The 20,386-nt window shown below is 34.2% G+C and overlaps 3 protein-coding genes across 3 annotated transcripts; 2 read left to right on the top strand and 1 right to left on the bottom strand.

Moving 5' to 3' along the window:
- The first annotated feature begins 8,971 nt into the window (after positions 1 to 8,971).
- On the top strand, positions 8,972 to 10,642 carry mRpL4 (mitochondrial ribosomal protein L4). The gene is made up of 2 exons (XM_076118846.1): positions 8,972 to 9,715; positions 9,955 to 10,642. The coding sequence occupies exons 1-2, from the start codon at positions 9,081 to 9,083 to the stop codon at positions 10,169 to 10,171; spliced, it is 852 nt and encodes a 283-aa protein (XP_075974961.1). The 5' UTR covers positions 8,972 to 9,080; the 3' UTR covers positions 10,172 to 10,642.
- Hyls1 (Hyls1 centriolar and ciliogenesis associated) lies at positions 10,632 to 12,294 on the bottom strand. The gene is made up of 4 exons (XM_076118847.1): positions 12,070 to 12,294; positions 11,577 to 11,915; positions 11,134 to 11,315; positions 10,632 to 10,792 (listed from the first exon to the last, which is right to left on the bottom strand). The coding sequence occupies exons 1-4, from the start codon at positions 12,185 to 12,187 to the stop codon at positions 10,748 to 10,750; spliced, it is 684 nt and encodes a 227-aa protein (XP_075974962.1). The 5' UTR covers positions 12,188 to 12,294; the 3' UTR covers positions 10,632 to 10,747.
- A 433-nt stretch (positions 12,295 to 12,727) lies between these two features.
- LOC142975775 (aminoacylase-1-like) lies at positions 12,728 to 20,165 on the top strand. Its single transcript, XM_076118842.1, has 10 exons — positions 12,728 to 12,919; positions 13,624 to 13,820; positions 14,816 to 14,985; positions 16,195 to 16,366; positions 17,289 to 17,435; positions 17,610 to 17,680; positions 17,798 to 17,914; positions 18,208 to 18,303; positions 18,527 to 18,660; positions 19,023 to 20,165. The coding sequence occupies exons 2-10, from the start codon at positions 13,733 to 13,735 to the stop codon at positions 19,225 to 19,227; spliced, it is 1,200 nt and encodes a 399-aa protein (XP_075974957.1). The 5' UTR covers positions 12,728 to 12,919; positions 13,624 to 13,732; the 3' UTR covers positions 19,228 to 20,165.
- Positions 20,166 to 20,386: the final 221 nt, after the last annotated feature.

Here is a 20,386-nt window from a genome sequence, read left to right as displayed (position 1 = left end):
TTTTCGCGATAAGACTCGTTACGTTATAATATTATTCTTTAAAAATTTTGAATAATAAAAAAGATCTTACCCAAATATCGTACTTAACAATATTTAACCTACTGGCATTCTTCCCTCCACGCAGGGGTTGCACTCGCTATCGATTGAGTTAAACGCAAACAACACTGGTGGCATCAGACCAATCTAGACCGACTCGCGTCCATCCACGTACAACTGATCTCTTTAACCGCCTCTCTGACTCAAAGCAAACTTATTCAAGGACGATTGAATTTCTATCTGTTTATTCACAAACAATTTGCAGCAAAACCTTGCAAGTTCTATTTTAAATTAAACTAGCGAGCTGATCCAACTTTGTCCGGGTTTAGTGCAATTTTATTCCTTTGATTATATTCCCGTGGGAATTTTGATCCCAAACAAACCAATGAAAAACATAATAATCCTGTGTCTGAAATAACTTGCTTTTAACAACAAAAAATAATTGAGGATCAAGGAAATAACAACAGTATTTACTTCTTTTGAAGCTTATTTTTTGTATATGTATGTGACAGATTTCGGAATTCGTGCGTCGTTTCAAACACTCTATGAGCTAAAGGTCGCATGGAGACGAGTTTAACAATCACCGTTAATACACAAATCTTTAGCACTAATCTATACTAATATTATAAAGCTGAAGGGTTTGTTTGTTTGTTTGTTTGTTTGAACGCGCTAATCTCAGGTAGTTCCTGAGATTAGCGCGTTCAAACGACTCACGCTACGACCAATAGCGCAGAGTACCAGTGAAAAATGTTACAAAAACGAGGAAAAATTTCGCCCATTCTCTAATGTGACGCAAGCGAAGTTGCGTGAATCAGCTAGTAAAACCTAAAATCCATTTTCATTTAACGCCTAAGTATAAAAAATATATTTACTGAAATAAAACCCGATAAACTGTGTTTAATTTCAAGTGAATACGAATAAACGTTAGAAACTACTGCTTGCAATTTTCTCATATTCGTGATGTGCAAAAGATCAGGAAATGTGATGAGTATAAGATTAAGGAAAAGATTTATCTAGCTAATATCATTGTGTTGGGAAGACTTATGAGACATTAGTTATAATTACGGAAATATTAAGGCCGTTCTACGGCTTTCACGTGGCTATGTACGCCTTTTATAAGGATATATTATCATGGTTTTGGTTGACGACTGTAGGTCAACAGGGCAGAAAATATTAAAGGGAAAATATATTCTTTAAAAAAACTGAATAATCGCATGTTGAAAAGGGAAAACATAATGTATACTAAATAATGGACTACTTTTTTTTCACTTATTACTGTTCCATTGCTGGAGTCCTCCGCATCTGAGGGTGGGTTTAGGTCATGGCCTGGCCTGAAACCACCCTCTGGCCAGACCAAGTGCGAGTTGGAGACTTTGCATGCCCTCAAGAAACACGTTAAACAATGTCGAGGCATGCAAAGTTGCATCGTAATATTATTGTCCTTTACCGTTTAGATAAGTAACTTTTAACTTTATTTTAATGTTTTACGTACTTATTAACGAAATGTTAAATTGTATATTAGCGTAAAGTTAGAACTCTACGTTAACTACTCTACATGGACTCTACTATATTTGTAATCGAACAAAATATGGCAGTACCAAATAAATATACGTGTACATATTCTTGTACTGCACTTCGCTTGCACCAATATTTGTTTTATAAAGTAGATCTGCAGTTTCGCTCCCAGTTTGAAAGAACTCAATCAAAATTGGAATCCGTGTTTGTTATCGCAGACTCACGTAACTGAAGTGGTTGTAGGCATTCGTAGATATTCAGACGTAGCGCATGATGGCTGGAGGGCACGACCCTGTGCCCCACTGAACCACTGAGCCAGTTATAAAACTCAATCAAAGGGAATAGCTTGACATCGCTTCTAGCAGTCGAGACTAAATCAACATATTGCCGGCTTATATTAGATTTTGTATGCCTATTTGGTGTGGGTAAAATATCGAGCGTAGTACTTGTGTATCACAAAACTTATGTGAATGAAATATGGGAAGATTGTAAGGATTGTAACAAGTGTCGGTCTTTGGTGTCGGGCTATCCCTATCGGAACATGATTTTATGTATGTATATGTAGGTAAAATCATTACTAAATTCAATGTTTATACTTTTTTATACATAACACCTGTTGGTTCCGAAGGTATAGACTAAGTTGTAAACACATAGGGGTCGAAATACCGCTGACTTAATTATATATTTATGTAATAGAAGCGACTTATTGCATGATTCTAGATTCATGTCTCTAGACAGTATATCACAAACACTCGGACAACACAGGTAGTTTACATTTTTTTTATTGAAATAAAATATTTTTATTCTACCGTAAATACGCCGTATCTAACAAAGGAATAGACAACAACATCCACACTCAAACAAACTAAATTAATTTAAACGCTAGCCAGTTTGAAACAATAATTGAAAGCTATTGAAAGATCCTCAATAACTAACAAGACTAAACTTATATTGGAAACTGTCTTAAATAAAAGCCGGTATTAATAAACCACTGTCAAGTTGACAGGCTATGCTTTAGAGAAATTTTGTTAGTTAAAATAGAATGTCTGTAGCGCAATTCTCTACTGGTACTACTGGTGGATTTTTATGTATATTGAATCGTATTTGTTTTCGATAGATATATCGGAAACAAATACGTATATAAAAATCTGATCGCCGCCTCTTGCAGGAGCTTTTGCAGGACATTTTATACGTTAAAACCTCGATACTCAATAGTACTGGTTTTACAGAATCACACTACTGAAAACCGACGGATCTACCACCACCGACTATCGACCACTGGGTAGCTATCAAGGAATTTTGTTTGACATACTGATCAGCGCCTCTAGCGTGAGCCATATGAACTATTGTCGCAGTACATTTTTTACGTCAAACTTTGGATACTCGATTGAATTGGCTGTAGAGATTCGCTCTACTGTAACAAGATTTTCTACTACCGAGAGTCTGACACTTAAAATACACGTGCGAATTATTTCTTAAGGCAACCGCTAGGAGCGTTAAACAGATTTTGGCGCAATTCTCGATATTTAGCATTTTGTTGATAGTCGATACGCGACAATAATAGATAATCGCACCACTGAAAACCATAAGAATTGGCTGGTCTATTTTTTTTTTTAAAAGCATTATAGACTGACGAAAAGTCTATCCCTCATAAATATGTGTCCATACTATAATAGTCTCCATTATAAGTAAAGAAGTTTAGTAGATAAGTAATAAAACACTCGCTATGACGAAGCGGAACATTCCAGAAATGCCGACGGTACTCTAAGATGTTAGCGGTTCCCCGCCAACCATTTATGAGCATTTCTGACCAAATACCAGGTCGAACGTCGGACTTTTCTCAATCAATAATGCAATAACTTAAGATATTATATGACCTCTATACCATGAGAGCACGCGGCGACCTACTTACTCGAAGAATATTTAAATTGACATATATCGGAAGTCGAAACCCCTTGGAACCCTTATAATTTTGTAATGTCCATCCGTATGTCGTGATCGATATATTACGTATTAGGATGGGAAAGTTTTGGCGATGTGTTTGGAAATACGTTAAGGTACGTGCTACGTGTGTGGTAGACTCGATATACATGTAAAATAAATTTCTATGTTGTTATTCTGAGAAACTAATTTTGGACGAATATAGTTTTTAGGTTTATTCTCAGTTCAAGAGCTTTATTTTCAACAACAATAATAAAATTGTTGTGATGCTCTACATTTCCAAAAAAATATATATTACACGAACCATCTAGCGTCCATTCAAACTTGCTATACCGCGTTCAATCGATCACTAGCCATTTACTACGCAACAAAGGTCCACCTACATATTCAGAGTATCACTAGGAATTGACAGTTTTACCAACGTTGTCGCCAGCGTTAGCGAACTTCGACAAACTTTAACGACACGGATAGGGTTAGGTAGGACCGTACTCAGCTGTGGTTTTATTGCGTGTCTGACTTGTATTGTTTGCACCAAGTCAAGTGTAAATTAACACAATAAAATTTATTAGCTCGTTTGAAAGGAAATACATAAGATTGCTTTCACCTCCACCCGCCACAATACCACTAGGTGACTAACTTGAAAGTTATAAAACTTAATGTTCGAATAGGAACTTTCTATACGTCTGTTATTTTCGTGTATAAAAAAAGCAGTTTCCTTTTGCGGAAAGGCAGCGAATATGAGAGACTCTACAAAGTTTTCAATCACGCATAATACCTAGGCCTACAAAATACCTACACAAATGTGTGTGGAAACTAACGACAGTGTGTGTAGTGCATTTGTCTTTGCCTCTGTCTATAAAAAAATCACGAGTGTATAAACTTAACACATCAAAGAGAAAATTTCATTACTTTTATTACCTAGGTGCTAGATTAGGAAATAGTCAACAATTATTTACAAAACTTCAACGCAAGCGACGATGAAGAATGACGGAACATCATGATGTTTACTTCTATCGCGATAATCAAAGTTCATTCAAAATGCATTCGTAATATCAATCAAGTAAATGACAATAGCTATTATAGGAAGTATTAAAAGGCCAAAACTAATATTATCACGTACATAAAGATACACTTACTTAAGTTCAGTACAAAAGCTGTTAGCTATGTAAGTGGTGAGTTGGAACTCGTAGCACCTCGTAGTGTGCGGGCGTGCACTCGGTACGTGCGCTGAATTTTATCATCCCATTCAATCTTTGAGGGAAATGACGTGACGAAAACTAGAGCGTCAAAATAAACTTGAATGCGAATCAATATTAAAGTTACGTATGGGTGAAAGAACACGGAAACACCTCGACTACTATGGTATTATAGTTCAATAACCAAAGGAAGGAAGGGGTTGGGACATGCGTTGTGCACGTTGACCAAGTGCTGTTTGGGGACATTTGTATGCCTTCAAGAAACGTATTAAACAAATTTAAGGCACGCAAGGCGTTTAGAGTTTATCAGGCGCGATTAATAAATTACAACTGAAATATTTTTTTTTAATAACCCTACTTTTAGATGAAGCAGTAACAGTACCTGCTTTGTAATTACATAGTTATATAATAATAAGACTCTCCGCATAACAAAGTGCACATTCTAACCTACTTCTAACCTCAGCTTCCGGGTACATCCTTCAAAACGACTAGGTTTACAGCACTATAAACGTAAGTACACAAATATTCGCGTATTCAACAGAACAATGTAATATTACGGGTTACAGATGGGGAAAAATTTACGTAGCGGCCCTTCGGTCATCCTTTGTTCTCGTCCATAGATAAATAAATTACAATAGAGGTACATACACTCATTTTGCTATGAATACACGCGTAATAAATGAAACCGGCCGAGGGTATGCCACCTCCCATTTCTATGACAAAGGACACTACATTATTTGCAAGGGCCAAATTGCGTTGCTCGACTAAAATATGGCGGAATTAAACAGAGTAACTGATTAGTTTTCAATGTTGTATGACATGGTTAAGAAAACTAGGGCAGTGGGTGGCAACTTTTGTCATTAAACTATTAATATTTAGCTATTATACTGACCATCCGGTTGGACACGGGTCCAGGAGAGGGCTCCTCGTACTTGCAAAGTTTTCGTCCAACTCATTTCAACAAAAAGCTATAGCAGAATTATCAGTAATGCAGCTTTCTCTCGATATTTTCCTGCATCCTAAAGACAGAATTACTATCGGTCAAAGACTTTGTGCCTTAACCATAAAATACAGGCTTTTAGGTACTGCTTGAATCGGCACATTGCTACAGAATGTGCCAATATTCCTAGACGATAGCAAGCCATTAGGTGTATCATACGCTATGGTTAACCAACATTTAGTACAGGAACCGCCTAATCAACGGTTAACCACAACAGTCGTCAAATTATGACCCGAATTCCGATCAACTTCAGGTTAATCTAACAATTTTACCTACCACTCTATGAGATATTTTACTCTGAGATATTTCGGAGCTCCAAATATACATAATTATAATAGACATAAACCACACGAGGTTACAAACAAAACTGTTAATTAATTTAAAGTTTGTTTTGTTCTGAATAAACAATCCAGTTTAAAACATTAGCTCGGGAGAATGTAGATAATAACATTCTCATATTAAATTATTTTACAACATATTATATCATAAAATGAATGTAGACTCAATAAGGATTTCTTGCTTACCAATCAGGCTAAGTCGTGGTATTACTTATATTTGTTACTATAATTTTTCAGGACAATGTTTAGCACGAGTTCAAAACTACTTCTGTCAGACATTGTATCGTCAAGAAGGTACTCTAGTTGTAATTTATTATTGCTCCTAAAAGGTTACCATGGAGTCGAAAAGCGAGTCACAATCAATAGAAACGAAATAGAGAGTTAAAACAAAGGAGAAATCCGAAATTAACGGCGGCGCTTCAGGCTAGGGGCTTTTAATTAAACTCAGTACAATACGTGCAATTATAACAAACTTAAGTATTCAGACTGAATACGTCGTTTCGTAAAAGAGTCGTAGAAAAACGAATTTATGTTCTACGCGGGTTATTAAAGTAAAGAAAGGCCTATTTGAATGGACGGGATGAGTTTCTTAGCCGCCGTTATGCCGGAGATTCAAGCTATGTAAGGAACGTAAGAGACTGGCCGGTACTATAATATAATGGTGGGTCATTTAATGCGTAAACGTAACATCTTTTTACGCTATATTTGTCGTCTTGAATAAGGAAATTGTTAAGCTATGGGACACGTGACTTACTTTTTTACAAAATTGTATTTAGCTGGTATACCACTGTAATAATTCGATAATTCGAGCGTTTTTCTTTTAATCAGTGTCCGTGACAAACAAAAACAGTTAAAAGGTATTGTTTTACATTAAATAACATAGGAAAACCCCCATAGACGGACACAATGAACGAGTAGGAGAGGGTATTGTCACTGCACATGACAGCAGGATTAATGACCACAGAAAGGTAGAGCTCATGGGCTCGATAGAAACTACTCGATTCGAGCGAACGTGTACGATTAGAATCTACGAATTGAGGTATTCAAACAAGCATTTCTGATAATGAAATTGTCTGGCTTTATGCCAATATAATACCAATGTAATAAAACCATAACGAACACATAAATTGCATCGTTCACTGCTGTTTAACTGGATGCAAGCCACTGAAGCCACATAATCCATATCAGATATTTATTTGCCTATGAATGTGTAAACTCGCTGTATATTTGCCAGTCATCAAAACGAATACCATGAAACATCATTTATTATTGCTGCTTAGTGCAAGCTTAAACCAGAAAACCCGAAGATGCCGAGTCACAAAGTGATTGCATCTATCTATACGTATATAAAACCATCATACTATTTATACCTACTGCCTGTTGACGAAGTAACTTTATTTGTAGAAGTAAATAGTGCTTACAACGTAAAGTCTTATAATTTTCTCTTTCAATTTCAGCCGTACTCCCTGAGCTAACGATCTCATCAAAATGTGTTGATGACTATCTCTATGTGTAGGTACATACAGGATGGATGTGTAAAGTGTAGCGTTTTTCTCCCGACCGACTTTAGGGACCGTTAAAAATTCAAAGAACGAGCGCAGCGAGATTAGAGCTCTAGTTTGAAAGAGTAATTCTCCTGTCTATTGTAACAATGAAGCTGTCAAGTTTCACATGAAAAGCAATAAATCTGTGCAAGCCTTAACATTTACCTTCCACGACGCCGGAGAGAATGTTACGAATGAAAATAAATCGCTCCTAATTCAGAGCCAAATCGGCGAGATGAAATTGAAATTGAGATTGGGCTGTGTAATGGTGCTATATAGTGATCCGAACGAGCTCCTTGCTCTCGGCACGCCGTAGCGTAATTAATGCCCCGCCGGGAGAAAATTGCCACAAATCTGCACTTTCAATTTGTGCCATTGCTTAACGTCGGCAGGGGGTGGCGGGTTATAGATCGACGTAAGATGTCTAATCAGCAACTTGCCGATCTTAATGTAGATCTATGAACACCAATTATTCTAGATCAAGTAGGTGCGGTAGTGTTTTGTTAACTCAATTTGCAATTACCTATGTTTAATAGTAGCACAAAGCTCACTCTTTTAATTTTAATTACATGACGATTGTAGTCATTTCCGAACTTAAGTATAACTCTATTAATTATGATCTATATGTCGGCTTTTTAACTAAACGGAGTGGAATTTTTTGTAAGAATATATTTCAGTGTAGGTGTAGCATACCTCTAACTTAAATACCGAAATTATATTAATTAGGTAGATAAACTTGCGTAGGTAGATGTCATAATGAAAATCCGTCTTTAGCCTTGTTGGTCAAACTTCGGAACACGTTATAGTAGGTACTTACAATTTAGTTTAATTAATAAGTAGTGGTTCAGGTGGTGTAGGTAGGAACCTACTTAGGAACAAGTTATCAGCCATCTCTGAAACTAAATTGTTATAAAGGATGCGATCTAGATTCTGTGCTTTGACAAATAAAATTATATACCTACAATTAGTTTATTTACATACTTACATTTTATTAATGGATATTTGTTATTTTTTTTTAATTGGTCAATATCAAAGAATAATTACAATCGTCTGACTAAACTAAAACACTAAGTTAATGTTTGGTACATTGAATGAAATGCGTAGAGCCACAGGTAAACACAGACCAAAAAGTACTGTAGTAATTATTTTATCTCCTTCTAAGGTGTCTTCAACGAGTCAATAAAACTTAGTAATAATTATACTATTAGTGAGGCTTATTGACGTATCAAATATACAAGTAATTTGAGGAAACATTTTTTACAAAGATTAGATTAGATTTTTATTACGTACTAGAAGAAAACCTAGCAGGATAAAAGCTAAATTAGTGAGAAAATAGTTTACTATCAGGATTGTTGTGAATATCCGAACGTAAAATAAACCTAACCTAAAAATAGTGACAGATTACAGATGTTTTGATCTCTGACATTTCTGAGGTTATTTTTTAGCAAAATATCTAAGCTATTATTTGTAGACATATTTTAATAAAAGTGTGTCTTAAAACGGTTGAAATATGACTTCCGCACTGATTAGTGCTATAAAAAAGCTTCACATATCTATCGCGCCTCAAATAAGAGTGTTTTCTTCGAGTGTTGCAGTTGCGCCCTCAAACACAAATTTATCTATTACAAAAAAGCAATGGGATTTCCAGCCACAGTACACCAAGCCTCGTGAAGTGTGGATTGAGAATGTAGACACAGTGGAGGAGCAAAAGCTTGGACTATTCGAGTTACATCCTCTGGTTTTCGCCGCTCCTCCGCGGCTCGACTTGATTCATAAGAACGTTATTTGGCAGAGGAAAGTAAGATGGGTGTCGTGGGCTAACACGAAGACTAGAGCGGAAGTCCGTGGAGGTGGCAAGAAGCCCTGGCCGCAGAAGGGTTTGGGTCGAGCTCGTCACGGCTCTATCCGTTCTCCACTTTTCCGCGGCGGTGGTATCGCTCACGGCCCGCGCTCTGGTAAATCTCACTTCTTTATGTTACCCTTCCATATGAGGATACATGGGTTAACATCTACTCTGTCAGCAAAGCTTGCTCAAGATGACTTACATGTTGTGAAGGATCTAGAAATCCCAACAGATGAACCAGGATATTTAGAAGAGCTTATTGAAAAAAGAAATTGGGGTCCTTCAGTATTGATTGTTGATGAGTAAGTATAAAATTCTATATTTACTGGAAAACAGATGTCCATACATATTTTATTACTTAAATGGACCAATGTTTTTGTTTTTTTATCAAAACCATTACATTATATCCTCAAGTAGAACTTTATGGCATCAATGCGCAATTGGGATGTTATTGTAAACAGTTTAATACTATGTAATAATTCTACTTGTTTTGATTTCTTTAAAAATCACTTAACTAATCCTGATTTTTTTCCATTTTCAGCACTGATTATGCTCCAAGAAACCTAATAGCAGCTTCAGACAGCATGGGCCATGTGAATGTAATGCCTGTCTATGGTCTGAATGTGTACTCCATGTTGAAACACGACACTCTCATCCTAACACTAGCAGCTGCTGAGAGAATAGAAGAAAGAATATTACGCCTCCTTCACTCAGATACTAGAGATCAACAAAAAGCATTCAAATTAGACCAAGTGTAATAACAATAATTTCAAATGATGTCAGTTTAATTCATAAAGTTCTTATTAAATAGTGCACTATAAGAACTCTTTTTCTTTTTCTCATGGTATTTAAGAAAATAAGACCTTATATCATGATATAGTACATACATAATATCACGCCTTTTCCCATAGAGGTAGGCAGAAACCAAAGAATACCACTTGGTACAAACAAGCAGATGTAATGCCGTGAGGGGTGCCCTAGAAAGACATGATAAATTAATGGACTTTAATAAGAATTTTATGAATAAGGGTCTAAGTATAACAATCTAAACAAAATATATGCATTTTGGTTATGATAAATACTTTCAAATTTTGAGCATAAAATTCCATCCATATTAAGTTGACAAGAATGTTTTCTAAAATTTTGTTATGCTCCTAGCTATAAATACCCCTTAGTCTTACTTAAAAATAGTAGTATATAGAAATTAGAATACAAAACTACAAAAATAATAGTTATTTTATTAATAACCTTACATTAATTAATTACAATTAAGATCAATGTCAAGTTGATTAATGAAGACAATATATTTAATTAACTTTTATTGCAAATGAATGTCAGGATTTTGGAGCGGCCTCTTTGTCTCTGTGGGAATCTGGAGCCTGGAAAAAGTAAAAGATAGGATTATATTTTATAACTACAATAATTAGTCTTTATTTTGTAATAATAATAATTAAAAATCCAGACTGAGTTTATTACCATTGTTTTATAGAATCATAAAATAAGAGTAGATTAAAAAAAATCACGACTATGCTTCTGATTAAAATAATTGTTCAATCATAACGTTTGGAAAAGCCAGAGACTGACTTTCCTACCATCTTTTTAATACATTGTCCAAATACGTCAACTGCTATAAAAGACTTCTCTTTGTTTATGCCATGCTGCTCTCCTTAAACTAATCTCATTCAGCTTTATGCAGTGAAAGAAAAAATAAAGACCTCACCTTGCTTGCAACCTGCCTTGGCACATTCCCTGCCATTTTCTGCCTAATATTCCATCTCAGGTCTGACCAGTCATTCTCTCCAGGGACATTAGATTTGTACTTGCTCCACAATGAAGTGTACTGGTGGTATAATGTCACCGGGTCACATTTCTTTGTTGTTGGCTGTTTTGCTACTTTTATTACTGGAAATAAATAGAGAAACAATTATATTTTTAATATGTTTATTCAAATAATATATCACATTACAAAATACATACAAAAATCACCAAACTGTGAACCAGTTTATAAATTTAGATAATGTTTTATGAAATTTTACTTGAAATAATCAGGTTGCAATTTCAACTAATATGGTAACAGACTTTTAATACTGGTTTTTCTTTGAATATGATAATTATTCATTTTATAAAGCACAGTGGTAAAATTAACACAAACATAATACTTACAATTATTATTGGCAATATTTTCTGCTTTTTTGTTCTCTTTAACAGACTCCGACTTCTTTTCAACCCTAACACAAGAACATGCTCTCCGAAGTGGCTTATCCTGTACTTTCCGTTGGCCTAAATTTGGAGCTGAATGTATGTTCCTCACAGGTATACCTTTACGTGATTTCTGACATTCTCTTGTACATAGTAATGGTACTTTAGGGTCTTGTACCTTGGATTTAATTCGGGATGAGAATGTGCTGGCACTGTGTAATCTCTCAGGACCTTGAATTTCAATCTTCTCATGATTACTAGAGTTCTTCTGTTGAAGATCGTACTTTATTAACTTCTTTAAATCTGGAAATGTAAGTTGGTTAACTTATTGTTAGTTTTTTTTACACATATATATTATTATTATTTCACTAGTAGATAGATTTAGCAATGTTATAACATATTAAAGTAAGTAGGTACATAATTTAACGTAACAGAAATATCTTTAATTACCACGAACCTGTGATAAAATACTTCAGAACTTCTCCACTAATGTTATGAATACCAAGATTATTAAGATATCTCAACACCTCTCTCGCATCCAATTCGGATGTTACCTCATAATAATTAGCATCCATTTTTAATTTGCACCCAATTACTACTTTTTTAAATCAAAATATTATTGTTGAAAGACCGTTGCATCCAGTTCAACAACCTTCATTTTGAGTTGACTTTGACAGTTTTGACGTTTGACACTGACATAAACAAAGAAAAAATCATTCGTTTCTGCGCTTGACTCACATAGTTTTCGCAGCTAAAATCGACTAAACATATTTTTATAGACATCAATTATTTAATGATAGAATTTTAAGATTTTAACTCTCATAAGTTGATGTTTGCTAGTACACAACTTATGATTTACCACCCATTGATCTATTTTATTTATTTACTTAATGTCACATTAGACATGATAGGGTTATAATCCATTGACTCAATATTAGCCAATGACTTAGCTTTTCTTATCTTTCAGCTATATTCCGATTCTGAATAAAATAAGATTGATACATTATGAATAAAACGATTAATTTATACTTAGACGTAAAATTGTTTTTTTTTAATATAAACCACCGTTCCATTGTGCCGCGCCGTCGTTGTCGACTCTATGTGCTATATCTGATGCTGTCACTTTTTTACGAAGTGGGAAAACCCGTCTGAGCTTTGATGTGAAAATCAGAACAAACACTGTGTGTGTCTGTCAAATTATGATGTTGAACAAAAACAAAGCATTGGATTCATTTTCCTAGTGTTTACCTCTTAATTAATTGATGCAGCCATGTTTTGTAACCAAATTAAGTGTCAATGTTGATTGCGTAAGTATATAATATTAAGCGCTGATTGATTGATTTTAGGTTGTTGTTATAGTTTCATTTGTAAAATTTTTCGTGTAATATGTTATAGAGAAACATAGCAATATTATAGTAAAATGATATGTCACTGCTATTTTAAACGCAAAATGACGGCTTTCAATATTTACAATAAATTTTAATAATATTAATTTGGGTTAAATACTTGCCTAAAATTACAATAGCCAAATGCTGTAAAATATACATAGTTATTAATTTATGCCAGTAAGTGTGATTATTATTTTTTAAACATTTACTACACGCTAACGTTATCATTGACGGGTTAACCATAATAAATAATTTGATTACCAAATATGCGGAAAGAGCAATGAACGAAAGAATGATATCTGTTTTTATAAGGCGGGAAACAAATAAAAAATATACCTACATTTAATGAATAACGTTTATTCTGCGTACTTCTCGTAACATTTCACTGCTTATTGTCCTTACACTGTTCACGTAAAAAGCTAATCTGTATAGTTTTGTCTGAGAGCTAAAACACAATTAATTATATTTATATTACATACATATATAAATCATTTTTTTTATTCATATTTGTTGGTCATTGTCATATATAGGTATATTTTTATAAAGTTGATATATAATAATGATTGTGCTAATTACAGCAAAATATATGCAAACACTACAACTATTTATTTAATTTGCCGTAGGCATACACCTACTCGGTATTTACTTGAAGTTTGATAACACGGGCTCGGCTCGGCTCACCGTCCGATGTGAACAATCATTACCACTGCAGTGTTTGCTGCGATACGTACCATGGCAGCTAACTACGAAAACAATCCGGCCGTCGCGAATTTCGTGGAATATCTAAGAATACCGAGTGTCCAGCCGGATATCAATTATGGTAAGTTTCCAAACGATTATTTTGCTATCTTTTACCTAAAAAACGATACTCATATTGTTGTTGATTTTTAGTTTTTAAAAATTTTCCTCTTCTTATCTAATTTAAAAGTTTATTTTTATTTACATCTTTTACATAGGTGTATGTTTATCAATTAAAACAAGTTGATAAATTTGTATAACGATACGGTCAGCGTTTAATCCATAATTATCTTTACTTTCTTTCTACGCGACGTAAAGATACACAGATGACCTTGGATCGCCTCAGTTCATTGAATTTTAAATAACTTTTTTCTGCTTCGCTTTTGTATAAAGTTTAGTGACTCATTCAGGTTTTAAATATTGCGCTGCGTACACTTCTTTATTATTATTTGTTGTTATTTTGTAAAAAAATTCAAGATTAAAATTGAAATTGCTGACGAAAATATTAGCTTAGTACAGGGTGCGTAAATTTTTACTGAAAAGAAAACATAATCTCAAAAATGCAAAACGTACATTAAATTCTAATTTGGAGATAGGTAGGTACATTGTTTGTTATTAATTATTTTAGAATTGTCTTTTGTCAGAGGATGGGTAGGTACCTGGCATGTACTCATGTGCTGCAGAAATATAAACAGTAATCAGGATACGGCACATCAATAAATTGGAACTCGCAATTGACACTACTCCCTACGCGTCGCAATTGGATCTCACGTTAAATACTTAGGTCCTACAGATTGTGCGAAATACGACTTGGTATACTCAGAATTGTTCTATTTCGTAGATGTTTATTTATGTAGGTACTACGTCTACTTTTGCACGATTGCCGGCGAGGATGTACATTTTACTGCTGCATAAAATATGCACCTACTAAAAGTACTTTCCTTTTTTTTTACTCAATTTTTTCCTAACCATACGGTGTCAGGTATTCACAATAATGCCGAGGTCACACACTCAATCAACTTCATACTTGAACATATTCCTAAAAAAACCTAATTCGACGATTTATTAACGTTACAGACGACTGTGTGGCATTCTTAAAAAAACAGGCTAATGGACTCGGCCTTGGCTTGAAGGTATATGAATTGGTACCACGCAAACCCATAGTGGTTATAACATGGGCCGGCAAAGATCAATCGTTGCCGTCAATCTTGTTGAACTCTCATATGGATGTCGTGCCCGTCTTCGAAGTAAGTACAATAAAATAATATCTACGTAAATATTAAGAAAAGATAAGATATCTCGTCTAGATATACACGTGTATTATGTAAAGGATCAACTGTGATAAAATATTATAATAATGTAGGTAAAGGTGACATTTAATTTTAATAGACACAGGTAAAATACGAGTTTACTCCAGTTATAGCGGTTTACAATCAGAGTCAGACAATCCTTAATTAATTAATAGGCAGTTAGTATTGCTAAATTTTTGATGCGACTATATTTAGACAAACTTTATCCGTTGTAACCCCGTAAAATTGTACCAGTCTTTTGTAAACCTGCTTACGTGCTTAGAATTTTTATTTAACTGGCACCCGAATGACCGATGTTCATAAAAATTAACATCAAAGCTGAGTAATAACTCGTAAACAAGCTCATTATTAAATGAGTCTTATAGCTATTATATCAAAGACATTTTACCTATAACTAAGTACGTCCTGTTTCGGAAAACATGTATTTCCACTTTCTCGAAAGCAAGAAACGACCCGTTAAACTTGATTTCGACAAAGTACTTGCACCTAATATGATTCGGCATAAACAGTTTATGCCGTAACAGAAACGTATTAAAATGTGTCATATATTGAGTACTTTAAATAGTTTTTGTCGCTGTAGTAATCTAGATCCCGTCATAGGCTGTACGAGTATGTTTTCTTGTCGATTGTCCTAGGGGAGCTCAATGAGTAACTTCCTTCGATAGGGATCATGCCGCGTAACTAGTTACATAGGTACATCTAAACTCATATGAGACCCTTGTCTTTGTGCTACGCAGTTTTTTCATGTAGAATATTAGATACAACTAGCTGACCCGCGCAACTTCGCTTGCGTCACAAAAGAGAATGAGTCAGAATTTTCCCCGTTTTTGAAACATTTTTCGTTGCTACTCCGCTCCTTATAACCGTAGCGTGATGATATATAGCCTATAGCCTTCCTCGATAAATGGGCTATCTAACACTGAAAGAATTTTTCAAATCGGACCAGTAGGTTCTGACATTAGCGCGTTCAAACAAACAAACAAAGAAACAAACTCTTCAGCTTTATAATATTAGTAAGCACCCGTAAAGTAATAGGGGATGTATTAAATAATGGTGAACGGTTTACCGCGCAGGTACAGTTGTTTCGGAAATGGTACCAATGATATACAGAAAGTATCACTCTCTCATTTCTACCTTTATTTACAGAACAGTTGGACTTACCCTCCATTCAGTGGGCACATCGATAAAGATGGCAAAATCTTCGCCCGTGGTTCGCAAGACATGAAATGTGTCGGTATTCAGTACCTCGAGGCTGTAAGAAAGCTTCAAAAGGCTGGAGTGCAATTAAAAAGGACCTTGCACATTTGCTTTGTGCCGGGTAAGTTATAATTTAATACCGGTAAACATTATTACAACGGCCAAGTAATGTAATAGCATGTTAGGTCCAATTTCGTGCTAGCTATGGGAACAATTATGGGACCTTGTAGCTTTCTTGGAAAGGCGAACGGCAGGTTTATATGAAGAATTCGTACAGCTTATAAAATGTCATGTTTAGGTTTACTTTTTGTTTTAATTGGTAGCTAATATGATAGACAAGCTTATTTTAAAATTCTTATATTTTTAAAAGTTGGGAGGTAAAAGTTATGTCCATTTTTAGAAGCCCCGATAGTTCGCTAAATTGCTCAGATGCTGTCAAAACCACAATTCAAAACAACAGCAAATTGGCGGATGCGTAGACGTCAGACGAAAAGTGACGTCTCATGAGATTTTCTTTCTCTTTAGTTGTCAACAAATGTAAGCAATGGACCAAAAATTATTATTTAAATAAACAAATACTTTCTAATTAATCCGGACTTCTAAAAATAATACTCCTAAATAAAAATAAGTGACTTAGTCCCCTTAATAAGTGGTACAAATTCTGTTACGAAACAACACAAACTTTAAGCTGTACGAAATCTGCCGATCTCCTTTCTTGCTTATCTAAAAGTTTTTGCTGCACACAAGGCGATTGTATTACGTCAAAAAGTTGTAATGTACCTATGGTTTTTCTGCAATAAATGGCTTTTTATTGACATTTTATTTGATACCAATGGCAAAATTAAAAATAATGGATCTAGGTAAAGAACTACGGAGTTACCTTCTAACTAAAGGGTATCTTTTTAATCGTCTCTTGTAAATCTGGATTACTATTCCGTTCTGAGCTCATGATATGTCTGTAACTTGACTCACATCCACCCTGCTGTACTTACTCTATAATAATAGTAAACATCGCGATTCCTGCATTTTATCTTTAATTTTAGATGAAGAAATCGGTGGCCATGATGGTATGGAAAAGTTCGTACACACTAAAGATTTCAAAGACCTTAACGTAGGTTTCGCTTTGGACGAAGGAATGGCCAGTCCCAATGAGGAATTTATTCTCTTCAACGGTGAACGGAGCATTTGGCGTAAGTACTTACTTTTATGAACATGAACCCACATATGAGAATTCAAAAGTATTTTTTTGTACCTCAAAAGATTCTTGGTAGCACTTTAAATACAAAATATTGTCTTGGTATATTGATTGTCTTTGCATTCGTACACTTGCAATATATTTATATACATTTTGCTTTTTGCAACAGAAATTCACGTGCACTGCACAGGCCAGCCTGGTCATGGCTCCCTACTGCTTCCAAATAATGCAGGTGAAAAGGTAGGCACACCAAAATACTAACAATATAAAAAAAATATTATTCCTTAAATTATCTGTAATTGTGTCATGTTGGTTAAAAAGTTGTTGTTTAAAGCTCTTGTTTATTTTTCATTTCAGTTGAGATTCATAATAGATAAGTTCATGGATTTGAGAGCCGAGCAGAAAAAGATTTTGGACAGTGATCCTAAATTGACAATTGGAGACGTGACTACGATCAACTTAACTCAAATATACGTAAGTGTATCCCACGGTAGCAGTAAGTGCACATACCTATCTTAATTTTTAAAATTATTAAAATTGAATATAAAATATGTATCTATTAATTATTATTTATTTAGCCTTACTTTATTTTCAAGCTGTCCACTAAATAAGAAAGTGGTAAGTGGGCTAAATTATTAGTTGAAAATGGGAATTTGAACGAAATAACTAAGTAATAATATTATTATATTTATAATTTTGTCTTTTTTATATTATATATTTCTACTTTAAACACTGATAATATATTAAGCTCAGTTTTATTACTTCAGGGCGGAGTCCAATCCAATGTTGTTCCGGAAAAGTTGACTGCAGTCTTTGATATGCGTTTAGCGGTCACCGTTAGTCATGAAGAATTTGAGAGGAAGGTACTTATATTTACTATTTTTTCCACTGTATAAAATAAATTATTTACTTAAGTTGATTGCTTTGAAATGTATGTCTACTAATAAATTAAAAACAGTAAAAAAACATTATTTTGCATGGCACCTGTAATGTAATCAGTTTTAATAATTCACCTCTAAAATAAGTAAAAATCGTTACCTATATTATTTTAAATGTTATTAAATAAATCGTTTGCTTGTTTCACAGATCAACCAATGGTGCAAAGAGGCAGGTGAAGGCGTAACCATCGAGTTTGAGCAACGAAACCCGTGCGTCCCTTGCACTAAACTTGACGAGACCAATCCCTACTGGATCGCTTTCAAAGCAGCAGCTGATGAACTGTAAGTTACCAACACTATCGTTATAGGAACTGGAAGTGAACTAAATCACTCACTTCCGGTCAAAACAATGTTTAATACATCATTATTCCCACGTAAAAATGTAGTACCTAAGTAGTATCTTGGTAATATGCAACAACATAATTATTTTACCTGTTATTCGTAAGGTAGGTTATCTTTCATTTATCCTCGTAGATCCATCAGAAATTACGTAATCGCATTGATAATAATTATAATGAGAAATGTTGTTAAGATAACAATTACCTATGGTAGACAATGACATGATTTTATGATACATTTACTTTATTATTTACTGTTTTAAGAAAGATTTCTAAACTTTAACTAAGATATCTTTTCATTCACAGAAAACTAAAGCTGGACTGCAGAATTTTCCCAGGAGGCACTGACAGCAGATATGTCCGCAATGTCGGCATTCCCGCGCTCGGCTTCTCTCCAATGAACCACACGCCTGTGCTTCTCCACGATCATGATGAGTTCCTCGACGCCGAAATATTCCTCAAGGGCATCGATATTTACGTGAAACTCATTACGTCTGTCACTAACGTTTAAAACGGTTGTGCATTTACAAATTGCGATATTTTTCATTACTATAAAATTAAATGTTAGGTGTAATAAATACTAAAATAATAATAATCTTCCTTGCATGCTGACTCTAAGAGTAGACGACTGATTTTTTATTATACTTAGCGGTCTACCGTCTGTGCCTTTTAGAAAAAAAAACTGCATTTATTTTTTAATATTTCAATAAGTTGTAAGCGACAGCATTTATTATTTGCAAAATTTTACCTTCATTCTATAAACAAATCTGAAATTAACAGATTCCTAATATAATATGCAATCTGACTTCATTGTAATAATTAGAACGCAGTCCTCTCCCATATAGGTACGAATATATTTTTCTATCTACTCTTCTACGGAAGAGCGAAATGAGAAAGGTGGAATTTAATTAATTGTATGTAGAAAGGGAGTAACGACGTTAATAGACATATCCCATAGTGTTAAGGAAAACATTAATCACTGGTAGTAAATAATACATTTATATTTTACCGACCGTACATATTGCGTACATAATATTTTTTGTTTTAATTTATTTAAGTAAATTATATGTTAAACGTTACCAATGTGTTTATTAATTTGTTACTATTTATTGTAATATCGTTTATCAAATAATAATGATTATTGAATAGTCCGGTAAGTTCGTTACAAATGGTCGTTAATTTTGTGACCTATTAATGTCGTTAACTGATAACGTGTCACGTTCTGGGTGCTATGGCCATCTATGTCAAACCAGCAGTTTACTAAAAAAAGAATAATCTTTATGACTCTGACACAATTTATTTAATTACTTATGTATTTTATAATTAACACTGTTATTAGTATTATGACGTTATTACTTCTTGATTTATTTGTTCTAAATATTATTTTTCTGTATTGTGCCATCTAGTGGTACTTATATTATTTTAATCAAAATAAAAACATAATAATCATTTGTCGTTTTTCTCTCATAGATTATTCTGATACCAGACGATAAACATGATTCTTAACATATAATATAGTTAGAGTGACTGCAAATGAGACCGATTATCTTTTCGAAATAAGAAAGAACTTTCTGCGAGAACTAAGAACTTCTCTCTCGAATTCACGCTTTATCACTTAGTTAATTGAGCGATATTCGGTTGATTTGCTGGTAGCCTGAAAATAAGCAGAA

This window comes from Anticarsia gemmatalis, chromosome 9, assembly GCF_050436995.1.
Source record: "Anticarsia gemmatalis isolate Benzon Research Colony breed Stoneville strain chromosome 9, ilAntGemm2 primary, whole genome shotgun sequence".
NCBI classification, from domain to species: Eukaryota; Metazoa; Arthropoda; class Insecta; order Lepidoptera; family Erebidae; genus Anticarsia; species Anticarsia gemmatalis.
This window is presented reverse-complemented; position numbering and strand designations above follow the sequence as displayed.